Here is a 26679-nt window from a genome sequence, read left to right as displayed (position 1 = left end):
TAAGAAAGGCTGAAAGACGACCACCACTGAACAAGACACACAAGCTGAAACGTCAAGACTGGGCCAAGAAATATCTCAAGACTGATTTTTCTAAGGTTTTATGGACTGATGAAATGAGAGTGAGTCTTGATGGGCCAGATGGATGGGCCCGTGGCTGGATTGGTAAAGGGCAGAGAGCTCCAGTCCGACTCAGACGCCAGCAAGGTGGCGGTGGAGTACTGGTTTGGGCTGGTATCATCAAAGATGAGCTTGTGGGGCCTTTTCGGGTTGAGGATGGAGTCAAGCTCAACTCCCAGTTTCTGGAATACACCTTCTTCAAGCAGTGGTACAGGAAGAAGTCTGCATCCTTCAAGAAAAACATGATGTTCATGCAGGACAATGCTCTATCACACGCGTCCAAGTACTCCACAGCGTGGCTGGCAAGAAAGGGTATAAAAGAAGAAAAACTAATGACATGGCCACCTTGTTCACCTGATCTGAACCCCATTGAGAACCTGTGGTCCATCATCAAATGTGAGATTTACAAGGAGGGAAAACAGTACACCTCTCTGAACAGTGTCTGGGAGGCTGTGGTTGCTGCTGCACGCAGTGTTGATGGTGAACAGATCAAAACACTGACAGAATCCATGGATGGCAGGCTTTTGAGTGTCCTTGCAAAGAAAGGTGTCTATATTGGTCGCTGATTTGTTTTTGTTTTGTTTTTGAATGTCAGAAATGTATATTTGTGAATGTGGAGATGTTATATTGGTTTCACTGGTAAAAATAAATAATTGAAATGGGTATATATTTGTTTTTTGTTAAGTTGCCTAATAATTATGCACAGTAATAGTCACCTGCACACACAGAAATCCCCCTAAAATAGCTAAAACTAAAAACAAACTAAAAACTACTTCCAAAAACATTCAGCTTTGATATTAATGAGTTTTTTGGGTTCATTGAGAACATGGTTGTTGTTCAATAATAAAATTATTCCTCAAAAATGCAACTTGCCTAATAATTCTGCACTCCCTGTAGAGGGTGCATTCAAATAAACCTGATCACTCTTTCTTTAGCAGTTAATATACAATGAGCTAACATTGTAACAGAAACAATATGTACTCTGTGGTTATGAGGTTAGTACCAACTAATGCAACCAGTCACTGTCAAACATGTAACATCCATATACATATGTGTTATACTCTGTATTTTGTTCTTACCTTCACTTTGTCTATGCTGTACACCTGGCCTTTTTTTAAAAAATTGCTATGGCTATATCTTCTCAAACATCTTCACTTTTAGCTGATGTGAGAGATTTTACATGGTGTTCAATATGAACCAGCCGAATCAGACATTGCAGAACGGGTGCTGTACATTTAGCACTGAAAGAACTGACATAAAAAAAAGCAATAAAGTCTGATTGACTGATAATAAAGACCAAATAGTATTTGATAAAACTGAAAGAATAAGAACAAAACAATAATAATTGTAAAAAAAACAAATGTGACAAATAAAGGCTTCATCCATCTATCATAACCTTGGAGTTGGACTTCACATTTTTCTACCGCAAACCGACAAGTCAAACACATCAGATTTTTTTTTTAGGATGACCTGATTCTTATCTACAGTCTAAAAATGTCTGTTTCACTACATTTTTAGATACGGCCAAGTAAAATAACAACACAGGTATTTAATATGTAAAGATTACAATTAGAATTCTATTATTCTTTTCTAATTTGTCGAGCCTCTCATGAAATATACGCGCGTTACATCTGCATTTCAAACGTGTGCATGATATCATCCACTAGGTGGCAGCAGAAAATAAATGACCACATTGCACCACTTAAACACTTCCGGGTAACGTTTGTTCGATTGTAAACACTTGGGGCTTTAATCTGAGTTGTGTAAGGTGTGCAAATAGCAGAAACACACAGGCTGTCGTTTGTGAAACACCACATTTTCGGTTCCCGTGTTTAATACGGAGCCTATTTACTATTACTCGGTTATGTTGTTCCTCCGGACCGCGGCTTTCAGCGCCAGAGCTCTGGCCGCTCTGCGCCGCGGACCAGCCGGCTTAACCGCCTCCAGAGCGACTGCTACGTACGTCCAGGGCCAGAGCCCCACACCACGCATCCGAGAATACTTCTACTATATCGACCATCAAGGACAGGTAAGAAAGTAAACTAGCTCTTCAAAAAGTAAACATCCGGAGTCTCCCTTTAGCAGTAAATATCATGTTAACTTTCATTCCTCTACTTGCAGCTTTTCCTCGATGATACCAAAGTGAAAAACTTTGTCACCTGCTTTAAAGGTAACCAAGAAACATACAGCACAGACTTATTATTTATTTTGACATTAAGAAATGACAGCGTTACAGTACACAGCAAAACTCTTGACTGGCCCATCATTTCTTTATAATTGAAAATGGGCAATGTATGTAACGATTTATTAAAATATCCAAACATGCATGGAAATACAGTTTAAGGCATAAACAGTTTGTATAATTCTAACGAGCTTGGAACCTCTCTCTCTTGGATTTTGGCACTCTTTTGTTCTCATCCCTTCATTAATTCTGAGGTCCAGGCTCAGGGAAGATAGTGTTTTGTTCTTCCGTCCCGTTTGGTATCCTCAGTACATACTGCCGACAATTTGAGCCCAAAATGTAAAGTTTGTATTCATCACTCCATACGACCAGTTGTCATTGATTTTTCAGTCCGGTTCTGGTGTAATGGTCACACCCCTTTTTCCCATCCTTAAGAATGTCTTCTTCTTCTTCTTCTTCTTCTTCTTCTTCTTCTTCTTTTTTTTAAAGGTACAGCGTGTAAAATATCACCGCTATATGCTGGTAGATTGCAGTTGACTGATTTCTGTTTTCTTACGCCTCCCAAATCATGTGCATTATCGTAGCTTTAGTGACTTCTGTAGAACAAACAACTCTGGCCAGCGTTAATCTGTAGTAAGAGCAGGCAGTCAGTCCACTATTTACCTCAAACATCAGAATTCTGAGTGTCCACATCTGTTTATTCTGGAGGATGCTGCAAAACTTTGTGAATGGAGTCTGATACACATCAATGAATCACTTAAGCTCACGTCTGTCAGATGACATGATATTGAGATGAGGTGATGAGGATGTCCTGAATTTTTCTGTTGGTTAGCGGTGCTGTTTTACCAGTGTTAGCTGCTGTTAGGCAGCATTGATGAAACTTTCTCTGAAGTGGATCAAACCTTGCGGTGAACCCCAGGAGAACTGACGGCTCTGACGGCATCCCATGGGATGTTGTTAAAGCCTGCGTGAAACAACTGTCAGGGAATCCTCACCATGCTGTTCAACCTCTCCCCGACTCATGCCACCATTCCCACCTGTCTGCCTTAGCCATCATTTCCATCCTCCAAAAGACTGGAATAGACCGCCTCAATGACTACAGACCCATAGCCCTTACGTCTGTAGCCATGAAGTGTTTCAAGCAGAAGGCCCAACAGCAGCTGCACTTTCTACGCATCCTGAGGAAGAATAACCTGGACCAGAAGCTGCCGCTGGTCTTCTACCACACCTCAGTGGAGAGCGAGCCGTCCTACTGCCTGGGTGTTTTGTACTCCACTACTGAGCCCAGGATGTCCCACACCTCCAGACTCATGAACAGGTTCTTCCCTGGGACATTTAGACTGTTAACAAAAATTGTTCTCCCACACCCCACCCCTGCCCACCATCCTCACCAATATGAGCTATGGTCTGAGTAAACCTCACCATTCAGACCACTTACAAGAATGATACACGTGATAATGCACTGCTTCCAAGCACTTTGTTCTCCAGTGTGTGCCTTTATTTCCTTTTTGATTGTATATATTTCTCCTGTTTGTTATTTATTCCTTCTGTCTTACTGTTATTCATGTACAAATGTTAAATGGTTATATTTGAACCATTTGCGCTTTTTAAATTAAAAACAACTTATAAGGTGTATTACATATGCGGCCGGTCCTTAGCTATGTACATTAAACACATGATGTAGAAATACTTCAGAAAATAAGTGCTTGAGACCACTTATACCAGGTATTTCAGTTAATTATAAAAATGTCTGGATTCTTGGATGCAAGGAACCAGACTAAAGAAATGAGAGGTAACTTGTGACATTTCACAATTCGCAATTCACTTAAATTGCAGCCAGCTTGAATACATTGTAGTGTTGTACATTAAACTGGGAAAAGAAAAAAAAATTTACTTTGTGATAATCCTTGAGAGACATTTAAATTGTGTTACACTGAGATGATAAACTGTGACATTTAATTATGGATTTAATATCACATTCTTATGTTATACTAAAAAAGTTTTATACAAAATGTAGTGCGATGTTCATATACAGTTGAATTATTTTAATTTCAAGTAAATTGCATTAATACCACTTGTGAGACCATTACTGATGCCCTCATTTTTTATTTATTTGTTTTTTGTTACCAGATAAGGAATTCCTAGTCTTCTTCTTCACTCGTCTGCGCATGAATCATAGTGGTCGTTACGAGGATGACTTCCCCTTCCTGTCACTGTGCGGCAGGGAGAGGAATTTCCTGCGCTGCGATGACCGACCTGTGGTCTTCACCCACCTGCTGCAGAGCCCCACTGGACCGGAGGGCGAGCAGGAGCTGCTATCATACTGTGGCGGCGCAGAGAAACTCTCCGTCCTGTTCCGCCCCGAGGCGCTGTACATGCATCCTGTCAGCGGGCGAGTTTACCACCCCTGCTCAGAGCTTTCAGGTGGAGTCGGCCTGGTCAGGTCGGCTCTGGCAATTGAACTCAGCCCCTTCTTTGTGTATACACAAGAGCGAGACCAGTCAGGACAGCCTACATACTTTGTATGGGCAGGACAGAAGCACGCACTGACCAATGAGCTTGCAGGATACTTCCCTGTAGCTGAGCAGGGCAATGGACACCAGGGAGAAGTGGGATAATTTGGTAATGATTCCAGACTGAGTTTAAAATCTTCTTAGGGATGGGATGTGTGAGAAATGAGAATCACTAATGAATAATAGCTCCAACATTTTTTTGGCTTGCAAACAAAGAAATGCCTTCTTTTGTCTCCGTGTTTGAGGCTGTAGCCCACTAAAGGTGTCACATTTGAATTCGGTTTATGTGCCTGAAGCGATGAAATTATCCAGACAGTCAAAAGAGTACAGCTGTCTAGTGTTTAGGACTGTTACATTGCAGCAAGAAGGTACCCAGTTCAAATCCAGGCTGGGACTTTTCTGTGGGTTATTTGCTCTGTTGTGGTCTTCCTGTGCCTACGTGGGTTTCCTCCTCTTGCTCTTTCCCACAGTCCTGAGATATGCGTATTTTAGGAAGGATATTATTTATACTTCTGTTCTATTAATTAAGCTGTTCTCCTGAGGAAACTTGAAAAGAAATCCAAGTTGTTGTATCACAATAGAATGTGGTGTAAAACTGAGTTTTTTTTAACAGTTGTATATATCATATTATAGTTACAGTTTTTGCAAATTTAGGTGCAATTCCTTTTAAAGAAAGATTCAGATGTAGCCTCACTTTTAAAAGTTGAAACTTGATACAAATGCATTCATTGTGTTGAATGCAAAGTCTAAGAGTATTCATTTGAACACTGTAAAATCACAAGCAGTGTGAACTGAAGTGTGCTTTGGAAATATTTTGGAATTAAACTAATAACATATTCCAAGGTTTAGTTTTCAGTTTATTTTTGTCACACAAAAAACAAAATGCTTGGACACTGCTAGCATGGGCGCCTACAGAAACGCAAAGCAGTAGATGAAGCATCGCTGAATATGTTTCCAAACCAACTTCATTCTAAGCCAAAGACTAGAAAATATGGTGAAGCATATCTTCCCTTTGGTTTCACCTGCACAAGTGCCAAGGTAGGTCTCCACTGCAGAATTGGTTTTCCCTTCGTCGGGAGCAGCGCTGGGCTGTTTAAATCACGGACAAACAGTATCCCACATTCGTGATTTAGTTCACAAACACTTCTTGTAATGACTAACTACTCCTGACATTTTGGAGATATACATACTATACTTTATAGAGTAAAGTTACAGTGGGATACAAATGATATCAAGCTGATCCTGCCACGATTTGTTCCCCCGGTTCAAATCACGGACAAACAGTATCCCACATTCGTGATTTAGTTCACAAACACTTCTTGTAATGACTAACTACTCCTGACATTTTGGAGATATACATACTATACTTTATAGAGTAAAGTTACAGTGGGATACAAATGATATCAAGCTGATCCTGCCACGATTTGTTCCCCCGGTTCAAATCACGGACAAACAGTATCCCACCGTTATTTATGTTTTAAACCTGTTTTGCTCAGAGAGGCATTTTTTGAAAAATGTATTGATAGCAATGTTGAATATTATTACACAGAAAAAAAACAACTACATGTAAAATAATTACACCGTGACGCCTCTGCCTTTGTAAATGGAGGGACAGTAACTGCGTGTGTAAATGTAAGCCTGTAAAACCTGAAGATGGTCAGATTAACACATTTGTCTCTATCTGCCAGTCTGCAATTCATCTCATGTAAACAATAACGTGGCGCACAGGGTGATGTGGAAAAAGGCACATACCTTTGACGTTGCATGATGAACTCTGTATTCCTCGTCCACACGTAAACGCAAAAAAGGAGTTTTAAAAAAAATCTCCGTTTTCGGTGATTCGAAACGCCGTTTACGTGTGGACGAAAGGTCAAAACGCATAGAAACAGCTGCGTTTTCAAAAATACCCGTGTAGATGTGGACGTAGCGTAAAAGAGTTAGTAGTTTATTTTCTTACTACCTGTCATTTATTGCAGGTTACTTGTATTTGCTTAATTGTTTACTAAATGTTTGAGGTGTGAAATAAACCGCAATGGAGCAAAATATGGGTGTGTGTGGTTGGAGGATGTGTTAGTGCGTGTGCGTGCGCGCGTGCACGCGGTGGGGGGGGGGGGCGAACATTTTTCTTGTAAAACAAAGGGGGGCCAGCAAAAAAAGTTTGGGAACCACTGGGTTAACTAATGATTGTACATTGCCCATGCATGTGAATGTGAGTTTGAATAGTCTGCCCCTCTGTGTTAGCTTTCCGACAGACTGGTGCCTCTTCCCCTGTTGCAGCTGGGATAGGCTCCTGCTGCAAACCGCTCAGGTCCTATGGCTGCACAAGCCCAAATCATTAACCCTTCACCACTGTGCTGTGTATTACAACTAAACTTCTCCACTTTGCTCTTATCTGTCCAAAAGACATTGTTCCAAAAGTCTTGAGATTTGTTCAGGTGCAACTCTGCAAATCTAAGTCGTACTACCATGTTCTTTTTAGAGAGAAGAGACTTTCTCATAGCAACCTTCCAAACAAGACATGCTTGTTCTTTCTTTTTTATCTACATTCTCTTGTCATAATGGTTAACATTTAAAATCCAGAGGCCTGTGGCTTTATGGTTGTTGTTTTTTTTAATGTTCTCTAAGCATAAAGCAGTATGACCTTGGAGTAAATTTGTGTGATGTTCAAGTCTGGGAACACTATGGGAGTGTGTTAAAACAACTCCTGCTGTGACTGGCCCTCTCAATTACCTATGGAAGCACTAAGGATGTGTTAGTTTTTCATAGGACTGCATAGAGTCACGGGAAGACTTTTTCACATGACTCTAGCTCATTGCCAGATTTAATTTCAGCTTGACATAGTGGCCTGCAGAGAACAAACTAAGACCAGTCATTACTAGATTGTTGATAACCAGAGATGGGCAGTAACGCGTTACAAGTAACACGTTAGTGTAATCCGATTACTTTTTTCAAGTAATGAGTAAAGACAGGGATTACTATTGCAAAGAAGGTAATTCGTTTACTGTTACTTTCCCGTGAGCACGCTGCGTTACTGCATTACTAAAACCATGATTTTTTTTGTGTGTGAGTGTCTCACGACAGTGACCTAAGCGAGTGCGGCATTCGTGGCAACAGCTGCGTGCAGATCAACAATGGATAATATAATGGATACTATAATATATCTCGAGAGAGAGAGTATGACCGTGCAGCATTTAAAGTGTGGAAGTACTGACCTTACTTTGAGTTTGATTCCGTAAGTGACAAAAACATTAGCATCTGCTGTTCGAAGAAAACTTTTACAGCATCTGTTTGAAAGTGTGAGTTTAAACACAAAAGCCTATTTTTTATATGCTGGAATGTGCAGAAAATAGGTTTAAATGTTAAACAAATTTCTTCCAGTCAGAGAATGTTGCATATAATTAAAGTTTTGCTTGATGCATAAAGTTTAAAAATTAAAACTAATAAAACAAGTTTTAAAAAGAGACTTTTTCATTTGATTACATTTTATATGATGGATTATGCAGAAAAATGGTGTAAATGTTTTTAAAGATTAACTAAGTAACTAATTACTTTCAAAAATAAGTAATCAGTAGGGTAACAGGATCACTAGACCATAAATGTACGCCAACAAAGAGACTAACTGAAAAGTCTTTAAATGGCAATGAGCCGTGGCTGTATTTCCCAGCTGCCCCGCTCCGTCTCTGCCTCAGGGGGTAAAGGAGTCGGTGGGAGAACTGCAAGTCCCAGAAGTCTCGGCATCAGCCCTGGGAGAACATGGCAGCGCCGTCCAGCAGCAGCACGTGCAGCGGGGTTATGGAGCGGTGTATCCGGGAGCGGGTTCCCCCGCTGCTCACCGACTTGTACCAGTTCACCATGGCGTATGCGTACTGGCGGGCCGGTCGCCACGACGAGCACGCCGTGTTCGATCTCTTCTTCAGGGACAATCCGTTCGGCGGAGGCTTCTCGCTGTTCGCCGGGGTGCACGACTGCCTGCTGTTCCTGCGCAGCTTTCGCTTCGCAGACGAAGGTGAGGAGATCAACTAACTACATGTTACTGTCACTGACTACAAACTGGACATAAACGCTAGATTAAATAATAAAAGTCTCGTTATTAATCCGCTGACAGTCACGTTTCTCTCCCGTGGAGCTCTGGTAGGCATACAGAACTGGTTGCGCAATACTACTTATTATTTCTTAAGAACTGGAAAAGAGAAAGTAGTGACTTGTGAAAACTTACAGAAGCCCAAGAAGCAACTGTGCTTCTTTAAGTTCGTAAAGTCCAGTTTCCCCAAAGCCGTTAAGAATACCACCATTAATCGTATGATCGTGTTACTATTTGTTCCACCAGCAGCAGCTTTGCTACTCCAGGACCGATTTAACCGCAAAAGGCACACAGGGGCTCTGCAACCTTGGCTTTATGTAGGAATATAAGCAAATCATCTGTAGCCCACTGCACATCTACTCAGACTGACTGCGAGGTGTTAGTGCTCTGTCTGTCTGTATGAGAGTGACAGCAGTCAGTCCGAGTGGGACCACTGTTGATTTTGGATACACAGATATGCCAGTCCAGCATCAGTATCGGATAACATGACTGCATTAGATGTTGCTACCTATCCCAGTAACTAATGTTAATGTGCTTCCCTCGCTTTGCTATAGGACTGTTTCAGTGTTTGAAAGTGATGAGGTTTGCACAGTAGTACACAGCAGAGGAGCACTGTTTCACACTGCCTTCAAAGTGGTGGACCTATGATGTTTCTTCTATACATGTGTTGGAACGTGTACTTGAGTAAAAACAGGAAATCTATTTTCTCTACCACAAAAGTATGGTCTAAAGTAGCATAACACAGAGGTGTGGACTCGAGTCACATGACTTGGACTCGAGTCAGACTCGAGTCATTAATTTTATGACTTTAGACTTGACTTGAAAAAATGTTCTAAGACTTGTGACTTGACTTAGACTTTTACACCAATGACTTGGGACTTGAATTGGACTTGAACCGGTTTACTTGAAAAGACTTGATATTTTACCCCAAATATAAAATTTAACACGCATATTATATAGAGATTGAAAATGTGACGTCATTCACGGGTAGAACCGCAAAGGATTCTGGGAACTCGTGGCAAGCGGTACTAGCGCACGCAGGCTTTCAATTGAAATCAGTCACACAGCGATAAAAAGAAACACAAAAATGTCAAGAAGCTGTTGTATTATTAACTACAATAGCCGGTCGCATGACAGCCACGGGAAGCCGACGGGTAAAGAGATCGGTTGTTATCGGATTATGTCGTTGAAGAGAAATTGTTCGAGCCATGTTTCCGAAGTAACAAAGACGCGACTGGATTGCAGCCATTCAAAGATCAAATATAACGTCCCAGAACACTCCAGCTCACAGGTTAGTCTGCTCCAAGCATTTACACAAAGGTCAGTCTGCTGTTGTAGTTAATGCGTCATTTTCATAACATAATTGGTGATATAGGTTACAAGCAAGTCTGGCGCTGAACAGAAATTGTCGCGCTATGCTCCTTTATTTATTGTGCATAAATAGTGAATTGTCCTGACACAATATTGCGTTTCGCTTCTGTTATTATGGTACATTGACAAAAACATATACTTTTATTCACAGGATAAAACAGTTGTTTTGTATCACTAATTGTCCAGTGCGATTACAGCATACAATATTATTGTCACTGCTACATTTCTGTAACGCGTACCAGAAATTATTTCTACTACTAATTAATTACCGTTAAGCTCAAAGGTTATATTAATAAACGGTTAACGAATGTGTATTTATGACGACGATTTGTGAGACTGGTAAACTTATGATATGTACGATGGTCTTTCGTTCTACACGGTGCATTTCAAGGTCCTGTACCCATCCGTCGGTAAACTGTACCTGGGCTTGTTGCAGTGACCGGAAGTTACTAAACTTCACGAGTGTATGCACTCACAAGAACCGTATAATTATAAATATGCATATAAATATGCTACGATGAGATAGCTGACTTCATCTAACTAGCAAATGTTGTCCAGGCTACGTTGGTGATGCAGTTTTTTTAATGTATATGATATTTTTGTCATGCGATTTTAAAGCCGGTGTTGTGCCAAAAAGTGATTGTCTGCCAAAAAGTGATTTCCAGTGTTTCTGTGTATTTTTTATGTGTAATATCTTTACGTATGTTCGTAAATAGACTTCGGTGAACAGGGGATACAAAGGGGTTACATAAAGAATTAAAAAATTATCTGTTTTTTAAGTATCTTTACAACTTGTACTTACATTATAACCAATCCGGTCCTTTATCCCCACTTAAAATATTTTTACAGAACTATTGTAATATTTGCTGCCATTTCTGCTGTGCTCTTGGGCAACTTACTCTTACAAAATACATTTTTAATGTTAATGAGATTTTTTTTACTGCATAAATAAAGGTTATATAAAAGTCGCTGCCAAAAACTGATTGCGGCTTGTATCTTGCTACACGAATGTTGTTTGTGGCTCAAGATGACTTTATGTCATCCATAAGGGATGCATTTGACATATGTTTAACATATTATAGCCCAACAAGTTACTTATAGCACTTTAAATATGAGCAATCGCTTTTTGGCAAATACCGGAAATCAGTTTTTGGCAGACAATCACTTTTTGGCACAACACCGGTCCTACAACCGCATCCAAGAATAACATGCAGCTTATCTCAGAAATGTCAGTGAAAATTATTCTTGGAGCTAGGTTTAATTGAGCTGCATTTTAAAGAGGTGCAATTTCACAATTTGTGTATATTTTCTAAGTTCACTATTTTGTCATGTGTTGAGAAAAACACAGATTTAAAAATTACATGGTCTAATATTTACATTTAGCATAACTGCAACATACTTTTTTCTTTTTTTTTTTTTTTAAAGACTCGAAAGGACTTGAAATTCAAAGTTTCAGACTTGTGACTTGACTCGGACTTTTACACCAGTGACTTGAGACTCGACTCTGACTTGCCTGACATTACTTGAGACTTGACTTGAGACTTGAGGATAAAGACTTGAGACTTACTTGAGACTTGCAAAACAATGACTTGGTCCCACCTCTGGCATAACATCATCAGTTAAGTAAAACCACCAATTTCTTTGCAATACTTGAATTAATGCACTTTTTAAAACTTTAGCAGCTGCACAGGTGAAAAGTAATCAGCGCTAAGACAGGATCACTGTGCCACACTTGTGCAACAAACATGTTTAGTCTAACCTTCGTTATAGTCGCACCACTGATTTACAGGAAACGATGTGATTTTTTTTTTTTTTTTTTTTTTCTGTTCCTGTGAGTGTAGGTGCGTGAGACAGGAGGACAAACAGAGAAGTGAGTCAGGAGAGTGTTACAGGGTTGTGTTAACATTTTGTGTTCATGGATCCAGATGTGGAGTTCCTGCGCTCTGTCATGCCTCCAGACACTGACCCTGCCTTCTTCCAGTTTCTGCGATGCCTCGACTGTTCGGGTGTAACGCTCCATTCCGTCCCCGAAGGCACTGTGGTCTTTGCCAGGGTGAGCTATGAGTCTTTAAGGTTAAACTGAGGTTCAAAGGTCACAGTCTGAGGGACTAACTAGTGCTGCATGTCATCATATCTTCAGGTGCCTCTCATGGAAGTGGCTGGTCCACTGGCTGTGGTACAACTACTGGAGACAAGTCTATTGTGTCTTGTCAACTATGCCAGGTAATACATAGTCATATTTCTGTCTTTCCTGGAAAAGTAACGTCCTGGTTATTTTCCCATGTTGTGCCATCTTTAAAGCTACTGCGTTCACCCCGAGGACCTTAGGAAATATATTTCTGAAGAATTCTATTTCATATTTGGGAAAATGTAAATAAGCTTATTTGCGATATTTTGTTTGTTGCTTTCATGGAATATAAATGTCATATACTGTAGCTTCATTGAAGCAAAGCTAAATTTATATAATGGACTGTTGCTTCAGTGTCCTCTCTCTTCTCTGTTGTCAGTCTGGTCTGCACTAATGCTGCCCGTTTCCGTCTGGCGGCAGGCCCTAAGAGGAAGCTGCTGGAAATGGGCCTCAGGAGGGCTCAGGGTCCAGATGGAGGACTCACCGCCTCCCGATACACACACATCGGAGGTGATTGCTGTGTGATTACTTTGTTTTGATCCTCCCAGATCTCGACAGATAACTTGGCACATTTGTGGAGTTGTCACTTAAAGGCTGCTTTCCTATATATATATATATTTTTAAATGCCAATATCAAAAATCAGAAATGTGATTTTTTTGATATTGGCATTCCATCCAACGAAACTCATGAAGAGGACGCCTGTCTTAATGAGAGGATAAAAGCATCCATCTGTAACCTCTGAAGGAATGTAGCGATCTGGACTTCATTTCCATGCTGTCTTACACAGCGTGTCTGCAGTATTTACTGAAATTCCCAAAGAACATTACTATGTGACATCAAATGAACAAAAACCAGCATGTTTTATGTTGAAATAATGCATGAAATAATGTGGAAATGATTTTCTTCTGTTCTGCATACACACAGAGACTTTATTCCATCTTTCAGGGTTTGATCTTACCAGTAATGTTCAGGCTGGTTTCCTGTTTGGAATCCCAGTTGCAGGGACCATGGCACACTCGTACGTAACTTCTTTTACCTCCCTGGAGGAAGTGTGGCCGCAAGTGAGTATGTGCACTCTGTCTTTACGTCATCTGAATGGAACCATACCATTCAGATAATTGAGCTACACATCTTATGTGTTTATACTGGCAAACCAGAACATGACTTCCATTTTACACTCGGCAGGGTTTGTAAAGATCAGCTGTGACATGTTCCACGACTCATTAATGCAAATATCCTATGAGCCAATCACATGGCAGCAATGCAATTATGGCAGCAATGCAATTAAGCGAATTAAAACATTACTATACTAGCAAGGTCTACCAAAAAAGCTGGTCTGGGAGTTTATGTAAGGTAAAGGTGATGTAATATTAGAGAGAATGCAAGAATCAGACCACTCGGCGACAGTGAGGAGGACACCCCCCCCCCCCTCTTACCACACTCCCTGCCGGTGCCTGATGCCCTCGTGTGTTGGTGGTTCCCGGTGTCTGGGACTGGGCGCTCAGGTATGTACTGGCTCACTCCCAGTGGCTGCTTGACAAGGCCTGGCGCCCGGGACTTGGTCGGGCCCCTTCTAGGGGGTGGGGCACCCCCTGACAGTGGGCCCCTGGGCCCGGGATTCGGTCCGTCCAAAAAACACAAACTACCAGAGAGAGTTGACAAATGAAAATGAACGACGTGCACCAGTGGCATATAAACACCACAGTCCCCAGCCACCTGAGTTATCACCACCAAAACTACGGGATGGTTCAAAAGATTCAGCTCCCATTTGAACCCTAATTTCAAAAGTAGAGAGGGTATCAGTCTCCTGAGGGCTGGTTTCACAGGAGAGGCACACGTTAGGCTCTCCTTATGTTGTAATTTGGTAACTGAAATGCTCTATTGCATTTAACAAACTCTTAAACGTCTTGTTTGTCTCTTTACAGACACTTTCGGCGGTGAACGGGGAGCATAATCCAGTCGATATCATTTCTTTAACAAAAGGCTGGCTGAGTCGTGTGTGTGATCTTCTGGGAGCAGAGCCAGGGAAGATCCATGAGGGAGAGCTGGCTGCTTTCTTGTCTTATGCCATCGCGTATCCTCAGAACTTCCTCCCAGTGATTGACAGCTACAGTGTTGGCTGGTAACTCCTGCCTTACATTAAGTTAAAGTTAAAGTTTACACTGCATATATGAGATAAAGCTGACAAATTGGCAGTTTGGCTAATGAAAGCCAGAAAACTAAGAAGCTCTAAAAACTAAAGGAACACTTTTTAATCAGAATAAAGCATCTAGTCACTGAAACTTCTGGGATTAGAGTTAAAATAATGAGACAAGCCCCAAAACAAAGGTGGAGGCCACTGACATTTTTCCCTCATCTTTTCTGACTGATTTATTCATTGGTTTTGCATTTGGCTACAGTCAGAGTCACTACTTTTAGCATGAGGTGATACCTGGACCCTACGAATTGATGTTGTAGAGGTAATCCAACTCCACATCAGTCTATCACAAGGTAGGCTGGGTCTTCCAGCAAAGTTTGAAGTGCATGGAAGAGATTCCAGGAGACAGGCGGTTGCTCTAGGAGAGCTGGACTGTGCAGGAAAAGGTCTTTAACCCACCAGCAGGACCTGTATCTGCTCTTTTGCGCAATAAGGAACAGGATGAGTGATGCCATAATCCTATGAAATGACCTTCAACAGGCCACTGGTGTGAATGTCTCTGAGCTAACAATCACAAACAGACTTCACAAGAGTGCCTGATGACCTTGGAGCACAATTAGCATTTTCCATACAATATTAGAACTGACAGGTCCACCACTGGTGCCCTGTGATTTTCAGTTTAAGAGCAGGTTCACCCTGAGCACATGTGACTGATGTGTCTGGAGAAGCTGTGGGGAATGTTATGTAAAATCATTAAACATGACTGGATTGGTGGTGGGTCATTGATGGTCAGGGGAGGCATATCCATGGAAGGACACAGACTTGTACAGGCTAGGCAGTGGCACCCTGACTTACATTAGGTATCAGTTTCATGTGATGAGAGTATGCAGTCAGCTCCTGGAGGACGAAGGAATTGATATCACTGACTGGCCCTTCTCTTTTAAGCCTTGTCTTTTCTCCATTCCCTAGCTTTGTTTCCATTAAACAAAGCTAAACACAAAGCAGTTCAATGATCTCATCTATTCTGTGTGTAAATATAATTTCAGCAGCGGCATCTTGAACTTCTGTGCTGTGGCACTGGTACTGTGTGAGCTGGGCTACAGGCCGGTGGGGGTTCGTCTTGACAGCGGGGACCTTTGCAAGCAGTCCCTTGATGTGCACCGTGTCTTCAGACTCTGCAGCGAGCAGTGAGTAAGGTGTCCTCCCGTCTGTCTTTAAACTTACAGTGAGATATGTTCTGACTCCTCCAGAGATCTGTGGCTCGCGTCTAATTTTGTGTCACTGCTTTTTGATTCCTCTCTTATTGTTCATTTCATCTCTGCAGATTCTCCATTCCTGCTTTTGATTCCCTGATCATCGTTGGGACTAATAACATCTCAGAAGAGAGCTTGGCTGAAGTCAACAGTAAGGTAAATTGAGTGGCCATACAGGGTAATTCATTAGGAGTCAGTCAAATTTTGTGACTTGTAAAAGTGACTCCCTGCAAGACCTTTCCATGTCAGCTTGATGTGTCATTGTCTTAGGAGAACGCGATCAGTGTAGTTGGTGTTGGAACACATCTGGTGACTTGCACAAAACAACCTTCCCTTGGCTGTGTATATAAGGTGATTTAATGAGAATTCACACTTACTAGCCTCTCTCCTCTCCTGCCATGTTTAACACCTGTATGGTTTTGTTTGTTCCTCTGTTCATTAGCTGGTGGAGGTGAGAGGAAGACCCAGGATGAAGGTCAGTGAGGACCCAGAAAAGAGCACTGTTCCTGGGAGGAAAGCTGTCTACCGGCTAATAGATCCTGAAGGTGAGAATTGAGTACTACCTGCTGCAGCTGAGCTTCTTTCTCTGTGTGGCACAACAACAGGAACGCCACAAATTACTTGTTATAAATGATCAGAGACAGGTCCGTGAATGGCAGTATGATCGTCCCTTTAGGCAGAAATGAATATGTTCCTGTAAATCTATAATTGGTTTCTGTCCTTTCTCCTCTGCAGGTCATCCATTTCTAGACGTGGTATGTCTGGCGGTGGAGTCTCCTCCAGAGGCGGGACTCCCACTGAGCTGTTACCCCCTGGGATGCAACCACACCGCCCTCTCAGTCACTCCAGCTCGGGTCACCTGTCTGCGTCAGGAAGTGTTTAGTAAAGGACAGGTGAGGATGGGCCGCTCTCTCAAACATTAGCAGACAGCTTATGAAGAATTGTGGGATAATCACACTGAATACATACTTTTTTTTTTTAAGCTTTGTATCTTAAAGATTTTCCATTTAGATTTTTAATCAGTGACTAATAAGTTTACAAAGAACACCAAACGTATGTAATATAACAGCAAAGAAAAGTACTTTCTTTAAAAACTATTAAAAAAAAATCACACTTCATGTACTAAACAGTACCAAACAAGCCACTATAGTGTGTGGGAGCTTTGCCTTTATGAGTGTCTCCAACATTTTCTAGGTCACACAGCCTTTGTGCAGCACTGCAGAAACTAGAGCAAAGGTCCAGCGCTCCCTCCAGACTCTGCACCCTCGGCACAAGAGACTGCAGAAGCCGGATTCCTACACAGTAAGTCTCTCAGTACAAGCTGTACTGAATGCAAGAGTACAGACCAACTTAGTCCTTCACTAAGATGCAGAAATTAACTCTCACAGATTGTGAAAGATTTCTTTACCTATGCCTGTGGCTTTCTCTTCCACTAGGTGGCCCTCTCCCAGAAACTCCACAACATGGTCAAAGAGATCCAAAAAGGAAGCAGCAACAACACCAACTTTCTTTTAGCCAACTAAAGCGAATCAAGTGTTTCCTAAATTGCCTCACAGAAGTTCTTATATTTATAGAGCATCGTCTGAATGAACCCTTACAGTGGGGACACTCCAAATACTGGAATAACAGCTGTTGTGTCGCCGGTGTTATTCAGATGTAACGAATGTTTTTAAAGAAGGATTAAAATAAAGGTGTTTAGTGCAATGATCATCAGGGTTAGACACTCTTTCAGACATATCCTTATAGTTATGTTTTCTACATTTGGAAACTTTCGACAATAAACATCCAACAAATCTAAAAACAGGAGCCGCACTGTGAAATGAAGACATAACAGTGCAGAAATAATCATGTTCTCTGAACCAGACTTTGCTGCCTTGTTGCAGATTAATATCATTAAGTTCATGTTAAGGTGCTGAAGAAAGACGTGGTTGGAAACTAGAAAAAAAAATAGAAAGCTGCCCGTGCATTAATTATTTTTTCATATTAATAATATTCTAAACTTGGGACTAAGACTCAGGTTAGTGGAATTTTTTTAATAAATATGTAACCTCAGACCCTTTGATCATGCTTTTGAAAAAGTGGAAGCAATTACAGGTTGATATTTTAGCTCCTGTCAAAGATTATGATTTTGTTTGACAGTATAGAAGCTAAGGAAGTTTGACCCTAAAGTATTTGTGCTTTCTTATCCATAACACTTCATCCATAATCACAGTAATCAACATTTTTATGTAGGTGAGACTACACAGGATGAAGGCACTGAGGAATATCGAAATTTCAGGTTACTTTAGGTTCATCACACTGTCGTCTTTTCACTTAAATTAAGAGGAAATCACCAGATTATAGATTACGTTTCCTTTGTCTACATGATATTAATGTAAAATGATTCATATGTAATGTGTAAAACACACACTTTTCATATTTAATTGTAAAATTCCAGAAATCCTGCCATGCAAAAAAAAGGTAAATTATCTTCATATAATCACCTTGAGTGTGGGGGTCTTTAAAATTCTTACTGATAACTTGTATTTAATAATAAAATCTCATCTTCAATAACAAAGGCTGCTTTTTGTGAACAAGAAATCACCACTTCAGTTGTATTTACATCTCTGAACTTTCCTGCTGTATTACTGCAAATTATAGCACTTTTTTAACCAACAAGTGTATTGATTGTCATTGAGTGCTTGATTTATGGAACCGTTTTACCTAATGTGTTTCTTTCTGGGCTCTTAATATGAAAATAAAATGACACAACAATGAGGTTTTTATCAAATATTCACATTTGTTTTGAAAAGGTATGCTCAAGTTAAACATAGAAATGTAACAAAAAAGTTGTAAACATATTCTTTATGTTAGTAATAAACAAGCCCAGTTTCGTAGTGATATGTGTTAGTAATAAAAACCTATTCACAACTAAAGTCTCTCAAATCCAATGGAAGGACTCGGTAAAAGATAAATGGCTGCTTGTGTTAAATCCACACAGAAAAAGAAAGTTCTAAAGCTGTGTATAAGTCCTTGGACTCACGTGTAGCTTATTTCTTTCAGCTGTTCTGACAGTATCTGTGTTTCTGTCCAGTGATGGTAAAGAAACTGAAAATCAAAGACTGCAGCTGTTTCCAAGTGTTCTTCTCATTTACCTACAAACCAAACGCATGCCACTAAAACAGTATTAAATGTGCCATGATAACAACTTTAAGTTCATTTCAACATGTTTTTCTGCTTTTTGCAGTTTATGGTTTCTTTGCAGGATTCATTTTAAGTTTGAAAAGAAGCAGCAGAGTGAAGATGGAGACAGAGTGTAATGGTACTGCTCTTAGTTTAGATGTAAAATTTAACCTTTAGGCGATTAACTGAATGCTCACCATTCCTCTTTACTCTGCTTCAATCTGAAAACTGTTGGCAACAATTCTCTACATCCCACCCCCCAAGCCTCTTTTCCTTGCTGCTGCAGGACATGTGAGAAGAGTTCCCTTGAATTCTGATTGGCTGCCTGCTGACCAGTGGTAGTGGAACTGGAGATACACCCAGTGGACATATGGAGCTGATTAAAAACAGAGAGGCAGTGATATCATCCTTGACTGTCTCAGCGGTGGATCAGTCCACACTCTTTTACAGCCTCAGGGAGTCCTGCTAATGCACATTACTGAACTTTAGTCTATTTCACTACATAAATAATGGTCAGTAGTGGGCGAGTTATTCCTTTAGTTATGGGGATCACAAGGCACAAATCCTCTATCCAAAATTCCACGACACTACTTTTAAGCCATCCCTAATCTCTTTATATTTTGCTGGAAAAATGGGAAATAGGTGATTTATTGGAATGTCCAAATATATGGAAATGTAGTATATAAGGCAAAAACAGTTTGTGCTGTTCTATAGTTTGAAAGTCTGTAAGGCATGACCACCTAACTCTATAAGTAGTTTTCAGGAATAGTTCTCCAGGATTCTTGCAAGACATTCAAGCTCTTCTTTTGGATGTTGGCTGCCTTTTGTTCTGTTCTCTGCCAAGATGATCCCACACTGCTTCAATAATGTTGAGGTCTGGTCTCTGCTGAGGCCAGTCCATGATTGATAGTGTCATGGATAAAACACTGTTTTGGGATCATTGTCATGATAAAAAAAAAAACTTTCTATTTTTGTGTTCTTAATGCCATCTATTTTGACAAGTTCCCCAACACCACTGGCTGAAGTGCAATTCAAATCCACCTTGTTTGTGCAAAGATACAACTCAATGCCTGTCAAACAGTCTTTTCTTTAGCAATTTGTCAATTTGGTTTTTTGTATTTGTGTAAAGAAATGGGAACCAATTATGTGCTTTTTGCCTCTGGCTGCTAGTAACAAAGTGTCTAAAGGTATAATTTTAAGTTGTTTCTTTGCTAAGTTTTCTGTTTCCTGCAGACAACACACTGATACACTGCTTTTAATGCGTAGCTGATAGGTCAGTGGTAAGTGACTTAAAAAACAAAAGTGGCGATGTGCATAGATGCGACTGAAAACGAGTGAAAATCTCCACACACAAAAAAGCTCGGGACCACTTTAAAAGTTAGAAGAATGCATTTTTTATTATAAGAAAAATAAATGACTAGTGGCTCAAGACTTCTGCAAAGTACTGTACATAATAAAAGTTACTAAAGTTTTGCATTGTGCAGTAAGATGAGAATCAATTTATTATCCTGTTAGGTCCACATATATTTGGACTTCTTCTTCTCTATTTTCCCTATCCTTCTGTTCATTCTCTCCCAACCTCTCTGTCCTTTTTCTTTCTCTTCGTCATCCCCCAGTTATGTCTGTTCTGATTGTAATGACTTAAAATAAAATAACAATATTAAAATTTAAAAAGTAATAAAAAAAAATCCTGACAAAATTCTAATTAACTATGACAATCAAGTGGACCAGAATAGCAAAAGGTCCACTTGGCACAATCAATCTGGGCATTTTCCTTGGACTTCAGAAGACAATTCCGATTGCTACAGTGACGCGGGAAAAAAAGTGATCAATACAATCCTAAAATTAGTTCTAATAGGTACATTAAGAAACCACAGAGCAGCATTTTGAACAGAGTTCAGGATGACTTTTTAGGGATACCCCAGAGGAGGGAGTGGAAGCGGTTAAGAAATACTGTATATACTAGCTGGAAATGACAAACTGGTTTTAGACTCAGATTCTGACTCTAACCAGTATTCTTTTTATTTCAAGGACATAAATTACTATATTTGGAAAGAGGGGGGGCATATTAAATAGCACACGCAATTTGCAAAGTGCATCCATAAAATAAGCGCAAGATGCAGACATATTGGCTAATTAGTGCTAGGTAATGGACTGATAAGCCACTACAATTTCACCCCCCAGAATTAAAGCACAAACTTGCTGAATGGTCTGTTGTACACTACAAACATGTTGGTCAGATAATCCATCAAAATGCTCCCAAACATGCTCCCCTTATTAACAGTATTAGTTTAAAACGATTATATGTATAATGTCCTGGAAATCTAAATTTCAGCTACGACATAAAAACAAAACAAAATAAACAAAAAGAACAACCTCTAGCGAGCTCACCAGTCTTTTGATTTACTGTTACTGGGTGACACATCAGTGACCTTTGTAATTTGAACCGCACTTAACCTCCTGACATGCCCAGATACCCGCTGAGTCCACTGCGCATTCGCTGCAGAAAACGCTTTCACCTGCAGATCTTGTAGAGGCCGGCAGGGGGCGCTCTGTTCTCTGGCTTCTCTCCCTCTCTGGCTGTCCCTGCGACTCTCCCTCTACTCCCCTCATCTTCCCTCAGATACTGTACAGCAGGCAAAAAAAAAAAAGTCGGATCAAGCTTTTCCGGTCTGCTGGCACTAATTTCCTCTCAAGACCTCTGGCGTTGAAGCTGAGGATACGCACAGATCCAGAGACAGAGAGCGACATCCTGGGGAAGGAGCAGCAGGGAGGACCTGGTGAAATTAACCGCACAGTCTTGCACCCGTCTCAAGGGGTTTTCTACCACGGGTGAGTGGATCCTGTGAGCAGGGAGAGGAGGAACAGAGAGGGAGAAGGGAGCAGAATGCTTCGGCAGATGGGAGCGCTCCCGAGTCTCGTCGCGGCTGCTCCGTGCTTTCCCATCCGCGCGTCTCTTCGTCTCCGTGAAGCCGCCACATAGCGGCCGCCGCTGCTCGTCCTCCTCTCCGCCGCCACTCCGGGTATTTGCCCGGCTCGTTATTGCATAACCCAGCGTCTTTGTCACCAGCCCCGACTTGATTCTCGTCAGTCAGCGGTGAGGGGATCCACATCTTGTTTACCGGCCCAGCGAGAGCAGCGAGGCGTCCAAGCAGGATTTTAAGCCGGATCATCACGCTGTCTGGCGGTGATGAGAACTCACCCCGAGTGGATTTCACTGGTGTGCTGCCAGAAGCATCTGGAAAGGATAAGACAGGAATACACTCCCCCCTCCAGAGTACCAGAGGATAGTTCACATCTCAGACGGGTCGGTGTTTGAGCTGTGCAGCTGCTGACTGATGCCTTTTAGCTTGTGTTTTATTGGGGAATAGTTTTATTCACTCTGGCTGCCCCAACTGACACAGTTCATAACCAGATTTCCTCCTGACCCCAGTGGGCTTGAACATGTTGAATACCCCTGTCCTGGTTGCTTGCAGCTGGTGACTGAAGGATAAGCATCCTATTCGACAAATCACAACAGATTAGTAATCCAGCAAGGTTTACTTTTAGCGATGCAGTGAAGATGTGTGCAGCCAGATTCAGTGGCTGCCTCAATGGCTGTGCTGAGGAGGCCCCCAGTAGTGTTGCAGGGGCTGCTGGTTCAGTCATGGTCTCCAGGATGCTGGACTGGTCTGAGGCAGGTGCCCGCATCCTCCACAGCCTGGAAATGGGCACAGTGATGACCATCTTCTATCAGAAAAAGTCTCAGCGCCCTGAGAGGAGAACGTTCCAGATAAGGCAGGACACGAGGCAGATAGTGTGGAGCAGAAACCCAGACAAAATAGAAGGAGAGAGTAAGTATAAAATTGGGGATTGATTTCTGTGAAATGTTTAAAGTCAGTAATTCATGTTGAAAAGTCAAACAGTTCTTCTAAACTAGCAGCAGTGAAACAATTGTGCTTTTAAGGCTTTTAAGGCTAATCCAATGTTTGCGTCTGCCAAGTTTAAACCAGCCCGCAAAACACAAGCATGTTTAAACCATGGAAACATCTGTCTCACATTTATAACACGCAGAAGTGTGTTTGAGTCAACCAAAGAGTCAACCTGGTTGAGCCTTTCCATCTTGGAGCTGTTCTGAAACAAGACCACAGATTCAGACAGCAGCGCTCCATATAAAACAACCTGAAGAACCAATCCCATAAACGTATAGGTTTGCTCTACATCACAGGTGTCGAACTCCAGTCCTCGAAGGCCGCAGTCCTGAAACGTTTCCATGTGTCTGTGCTGCAACACATGGAGAAAATTAGTAGGTCATTATCAGAACTCTATGGAACTTGACTGCATGCTGAGGTGGCAATTCAGCCATTTGATTCATGGTACAGCAGCTCATGAATATGGTGCAATAAAAGTACTTTTAGAAGTTAAAACTTAAATTTATTTAAACTTACTTGCACAAGGGTTAGGGGTTGCCACCTCGGCATGCAGTCAAGTCTTTCCAATGACCTAATTTTATTCAGGTTTGTGCAGCAGGGACACATTTCAAAGTTTCGAGGACTGGAGTTTGACACATGGTCAGAGCTGCTGACCATGCATGTAACGCATTATTAGAAATCTGAGTATGATGTTATTTATGTGGACTCTTTCAGCTCATTGTGAAAGTCTCTACTGCTGTTTTGGTACCATTGTGCTTGATTCTCTCCTCTGCTCGCTGTTTTCTGTCTGGTTTAGGTTGATACCTGGCTTTTTTTTAAGGCAGTAAATGAGAATTTTTAGGAAAAAAACCCCCACCATCACTTCATCAAGACAAGGTTATTAAAGAAAATCCAATATTCTGATGTTCCAGTTCAGTCTTTATTTGAAAAATCTTCAAAATAGATATTATGCGTCATATAAAAGTGGTTAGAAACAGTCTCACATAGATGCAGTGCCAACACTAGACAGCAGATTTTCCCACGTCAGTTACATTAAAAGCTGAAATGAAAGGCAGTGATCAATACAGTTTTCTCCAGGCGTTAATCTGCTTAACATGGCTAACTAGCATAGGCAACATGAGCACTTGGCTAATTAGCCATCAATATATAATTCACATTATCAGAATTATGTCCTGACCCCTGTTTCCTTTCTTTATTTACAATCATCCCATTACAAACTGTAGTCTGTATAAAAATGTTAAAGAGTTATTATGTGTATTTATGTGTATGCTCATATGCTCCCTAACTTGCTGCACTTATGCAAGATTTCTGTATCGTGCTATTAAATAATGAGAGCTCAACAGCAGGGGCAGTGGATCATGTGTTTGATGACCTGAAGTTGAGGCAGCAGCACAGAAAGGCCTTCTGTCTTGAACCATCACACCCATGTTCACAGACTCATCAAGCCTCAAAGATAAATCTGCGGATGTGACAAAGTTTTGTATTCACACAAATGAATGTGAATGGCTGTGTTTACGCTATATTTATGAGTTAAATGAAGGAGAACAATAGATCCCATAGAACTTCTTAACATTTTTTACACACCTCACACAGTACAGCCTCTGTCTGAGTGCTCACTGCTGATCCGTACAAAGAGAATACCTTGTTCTGAAAGCAAGGCATAATTGCGTGATGTGGTACTGTGTATTTTTTTTTCTTTTTTGGGAGGTGGGGCTGCTGTAGGGCTATAAAAAGTGGGTAAATCTAGAGAAAATAGTTGATATAGAGATATATAGTTGGCAACACTGCTGTAAATAAGGGTTGCAGGCATACAGAGAATTCTCTTTATTGAAAAAAAGAGAATCTATGTCTATTATTAAAAAAGAATATATACAACAAACAAATATCCAGATACATACAGTGATTACATAGTTATGAAGAAGCTTTATAAAAATGCAAAATAACAATAATTGGGTGTATTTCTCTATAGCAGAGGTTTGATTGATTTTAAATATTTGTGCTCAGAAATCTTTTAACTATTGAGAATAACACATTCATACAGGATATGATGGCGCTGTTTTCCACAAATCACATGCACAGATTGTGTATCAGAAGATGTTGAAGTATCAGCCAACGATTAGGTGTCAGTGAAATATGCTGACAAGCAAAGAAACAGGACACCACAGTCTGCTTCCTCAGCTCTGTGTTCACGCTTTTAAGAGGTGATTACCAACTATAGACTGTATGTAAAAGATGGATATGGACACCTTGATGTTGGTCACTGGGCTGCAAAGCTTTTTAAAGCCTCAAGCTGAGGATTTTTGCAGGTGCCATTGTCAATAGAGACCTGTCCTAAACCACACTCTGCTTTAATGTCCTAAACAGTGTGAAATCCACTTCTTGAAAACACCACCTTCAAGCGGTTACATCTTTTAAATCCATCCATCCATTTTTTTAAATACAGCATACCAGCTGTGACCCATTAAGATGCAGTTTAATGTTAATTTTTATCTGTTATGGCAGCAGGATAAAGGATAAAAGTACAGTCAAGTGCCCAGTGAGGCCTTATACTGAGACAGTGCAAATGTACAAAAATTACACATTTTGTTGCTTTTCTGTCTCAGTTTCTTTGTCCATAAGTGCACTATGGATAAAGAAAGTGAGGTTTTACAAACCAAATGACACAAATATTTATGCACACCGTGTGTGTTTGTGTGTACAGCACTTTCTTTCTCCACAGTGTGCTTGTGGGCAAAGAAACTTTGACAGCCTAAAATAAAACCAACTTCAAAGTAAATGTAGGAAAAGCTGACTTTGAAGGCTTAGCCAACTGTTTAATCAAGTTTCTTCTGATTTAAAACTAAATTTGTCCAGTTTTACGCTCTAATTCAGATTCCTTATAAAGGTTTTGTATTTAACAATTTTAAGAGTGTTTTAGAGCTTTAAAGTTTGATTTCTCATGGAACTCATGGCTCAGTAGCTTTCCTTTTTCGGGGGTTTTGAGCTATGAGATTCCCTCTGTAGTCACTGGATGAAAACCAGACCTGATGTGGTTGAAAGCTCAGGAAAAAGGCATTGTTTTGCTGGTGATGCAAAAAGCTCTGAGATCTGGATGCTGCTTAAGCTTGAAGCAAAATCAATATATAGTTAACTGATCCTTTGAAAAAACAGGTTTCTGGGGTTTTCGTTCTAAGCGTTGCTGTAAAATGACATTTTGCTGTGGCAGGCTGTTCCCCACAGTGTCGGAGTGTCTCCCGTCCCGACACTGTGACAGGGCCCTCAGACGACAGACAGATCATGACCCTGTGACCTCTGTTTCCTCCAAGTCAGCCTGCCTGTCACTCTCAGCACACATGCTGCTGCGGCGTGGATCTTTGGCCAGCTTTAGCTTTTCTGCCGGCTGCCCAACATCCTGACTGACTGACTGGCAGGTTGTGGGCTTAGACGACTGAGACAGCCTATTGGAGTGGAGTCAAGTGGCAGTGGTAAACTTAAAGCAGGCGGCTGTTGTTGGGCTGTTGATTCGTCCTGTCTGGGGTGTGGACGCTATTGTCTGCGTCCTGGATTTTGTTGCCCGGGAGTGGATTTGTTACAGATTCTGTTAGTACTGAGAAAACTTATGGTATTCACAACTGGCATGCTAGAGTTTCCTTCTGTCTGCCATGTGTTATTTTAACTCCAGCAACTCTTCAGAGGCGACGCATCACCCTGACAACCAAGAAAACTGAGGTTTAAATAGGTGTCAGGTGTTGTATTTTGATCCAAGCCATGATTTTTTAAAAACCAAACCAAGTAGGTCATATATACAAATATATATATATATACAGTATTCTGTAAGTCTTGA

The 26679-nt window shown here is 41.0% G+C and overlaps 3 protein-coding genes across 3 annotated transcripts in view; all 3 read left to right on the top strand.

Annotated features, from left to right (window-relative positions):
• Positions 1-1824: 1824 nt before the first annotated feature.
• lg17h8orf82 (linkage group 17 C8orf82 homolog) lies at positions 1825-5651 on the top strand. The gene is made up of 3 exons (XM_085252791.1): positions 1825-2146; positions 2239-2287; positions 4430-5651. Exons 1-3 carry the CDS (start codon positions 1982-1984, stop codon positions 4915-4917), a joined length of 702 nt encoding a protein of 233 aa, XP_085108917.1. The 5' UTR covers positions 1825-1981; the 3' UTR covers positions 4918-5651.
• Positions 5652-8507: 2856 nt separating this feature from the next.
• Positions 8508-18443, top strand: naprt (nicotinate phosphoribosyltransferase). The gene is made up of 13 exons (XM_085252982.1): positions 8508-8818; positions 12190-12317; positions 12405-12487; positions 12772-12902; positions 13339-13454; positions 14319-14515; positions 15577-15717; positions 15855-15939; positions 16054-16134; positions 16226-16328; positions 16519-16676; positions 16978-17085; positions 17220-18443. Exons 1-13 carry the CDS (start codon positions 8566-8568, stop codon positions 17304-17306), a joined length of 1671 nt encoding a protein of 556 aa, XP_085109108.1. The 5' UTR covers positions 8508-8565; the 3' UTR covers positions 17307-18443.
• A 3015-nt stretch (positions 18444-21458) lies between these two features.
• LOC146555196 (1-phosphatidylinositol 4,5-bisphosphate phosphodiesterase gamma-1-like) overlaps positions 21459-26679 on the top strand; it is a 41330-nt gene continuing 36109 nt past the window's right edge. Inside the window, exon 1 of the mRNA XM_085252981.1 lies at positions 21459-22778. Coding sequence (XP_085109107.1) covers positions 22508-22778 — 271 coding nt within the window. The 5' untranslated portion in view covers positions 21459-22507. The remainder of the gene's footprint in view (positions 22779-26679) is intronic.

This window comes from Mchenga conophoros, linkage group LG17 (assembly GCF_057382185.1).
Source record: "Mchenga conophoros isolate Kocher_MC1m ecotype Shallow Benthic linkage group LG17, M_conophoros_male_GT1.1, whole genome shotgun sequence".
In the NCBI taxonomy this organism is placed as follows: domain Eukaryota; kingdom Metazoa; phylum Chordata; class Actinopteri; order Cichliformes; family Cichlidae; genus Mchenga; species Mchenga conophoros.
The sequence above is the reverse complement of the archived record's forward strand: the minus strand, read 5'-3'. Positions and strand labels throughout refer to the sequence as shown.

Excerpts from the sequence above, each read along its gene's own strand:
- lg17h8orf82 (XM_085252791.1), top strand. The coding sequence starts at position 1,982 with ATGTTGTTCCTCCGGACCGCGGCTTTCAGCGCCAGAGCTCTGGCCGCT. Across the intron at positions 2,147-2,238 it reads ATATCGACCATCAAGGACAG|CTTTTCCTCGATGATACCAA; the intron begins GTAAGAAAGTAA and ends CTCTACTTGCAG. Across the intron at positions 2,288-4,429 it reads CTTTGTCACCTGCTTTAAAG|ATAAGGAATTCCTAGTCTTC; the intron begins GTAACCAAGAAA and ends TTTTGTTACCAG.
- naprt (XM_085252982.1), top strand. The coding sequence starts at position 8,566 with ATGGCAGCGCCGTCCAGCAGCAGCACGTGCAGCGGGGTTATGGAGCGG. Across the intron at positions 15,718-15,854 it reads TTCAGACTCTGCAGCGAGCA|ATTCTCCATTCCTGCTTTTG; the intron begins GTGAGTAAGGTG and ends TCATCTCTGCAG. Across the intron at positions 16,329-16,518 it reads CCGGCTAATAGATCCTGAAG|GTCATCCATTTCTAGACGTG; the intron begins GTGAGAATTGAG and ends TCTCCTCTGCAG.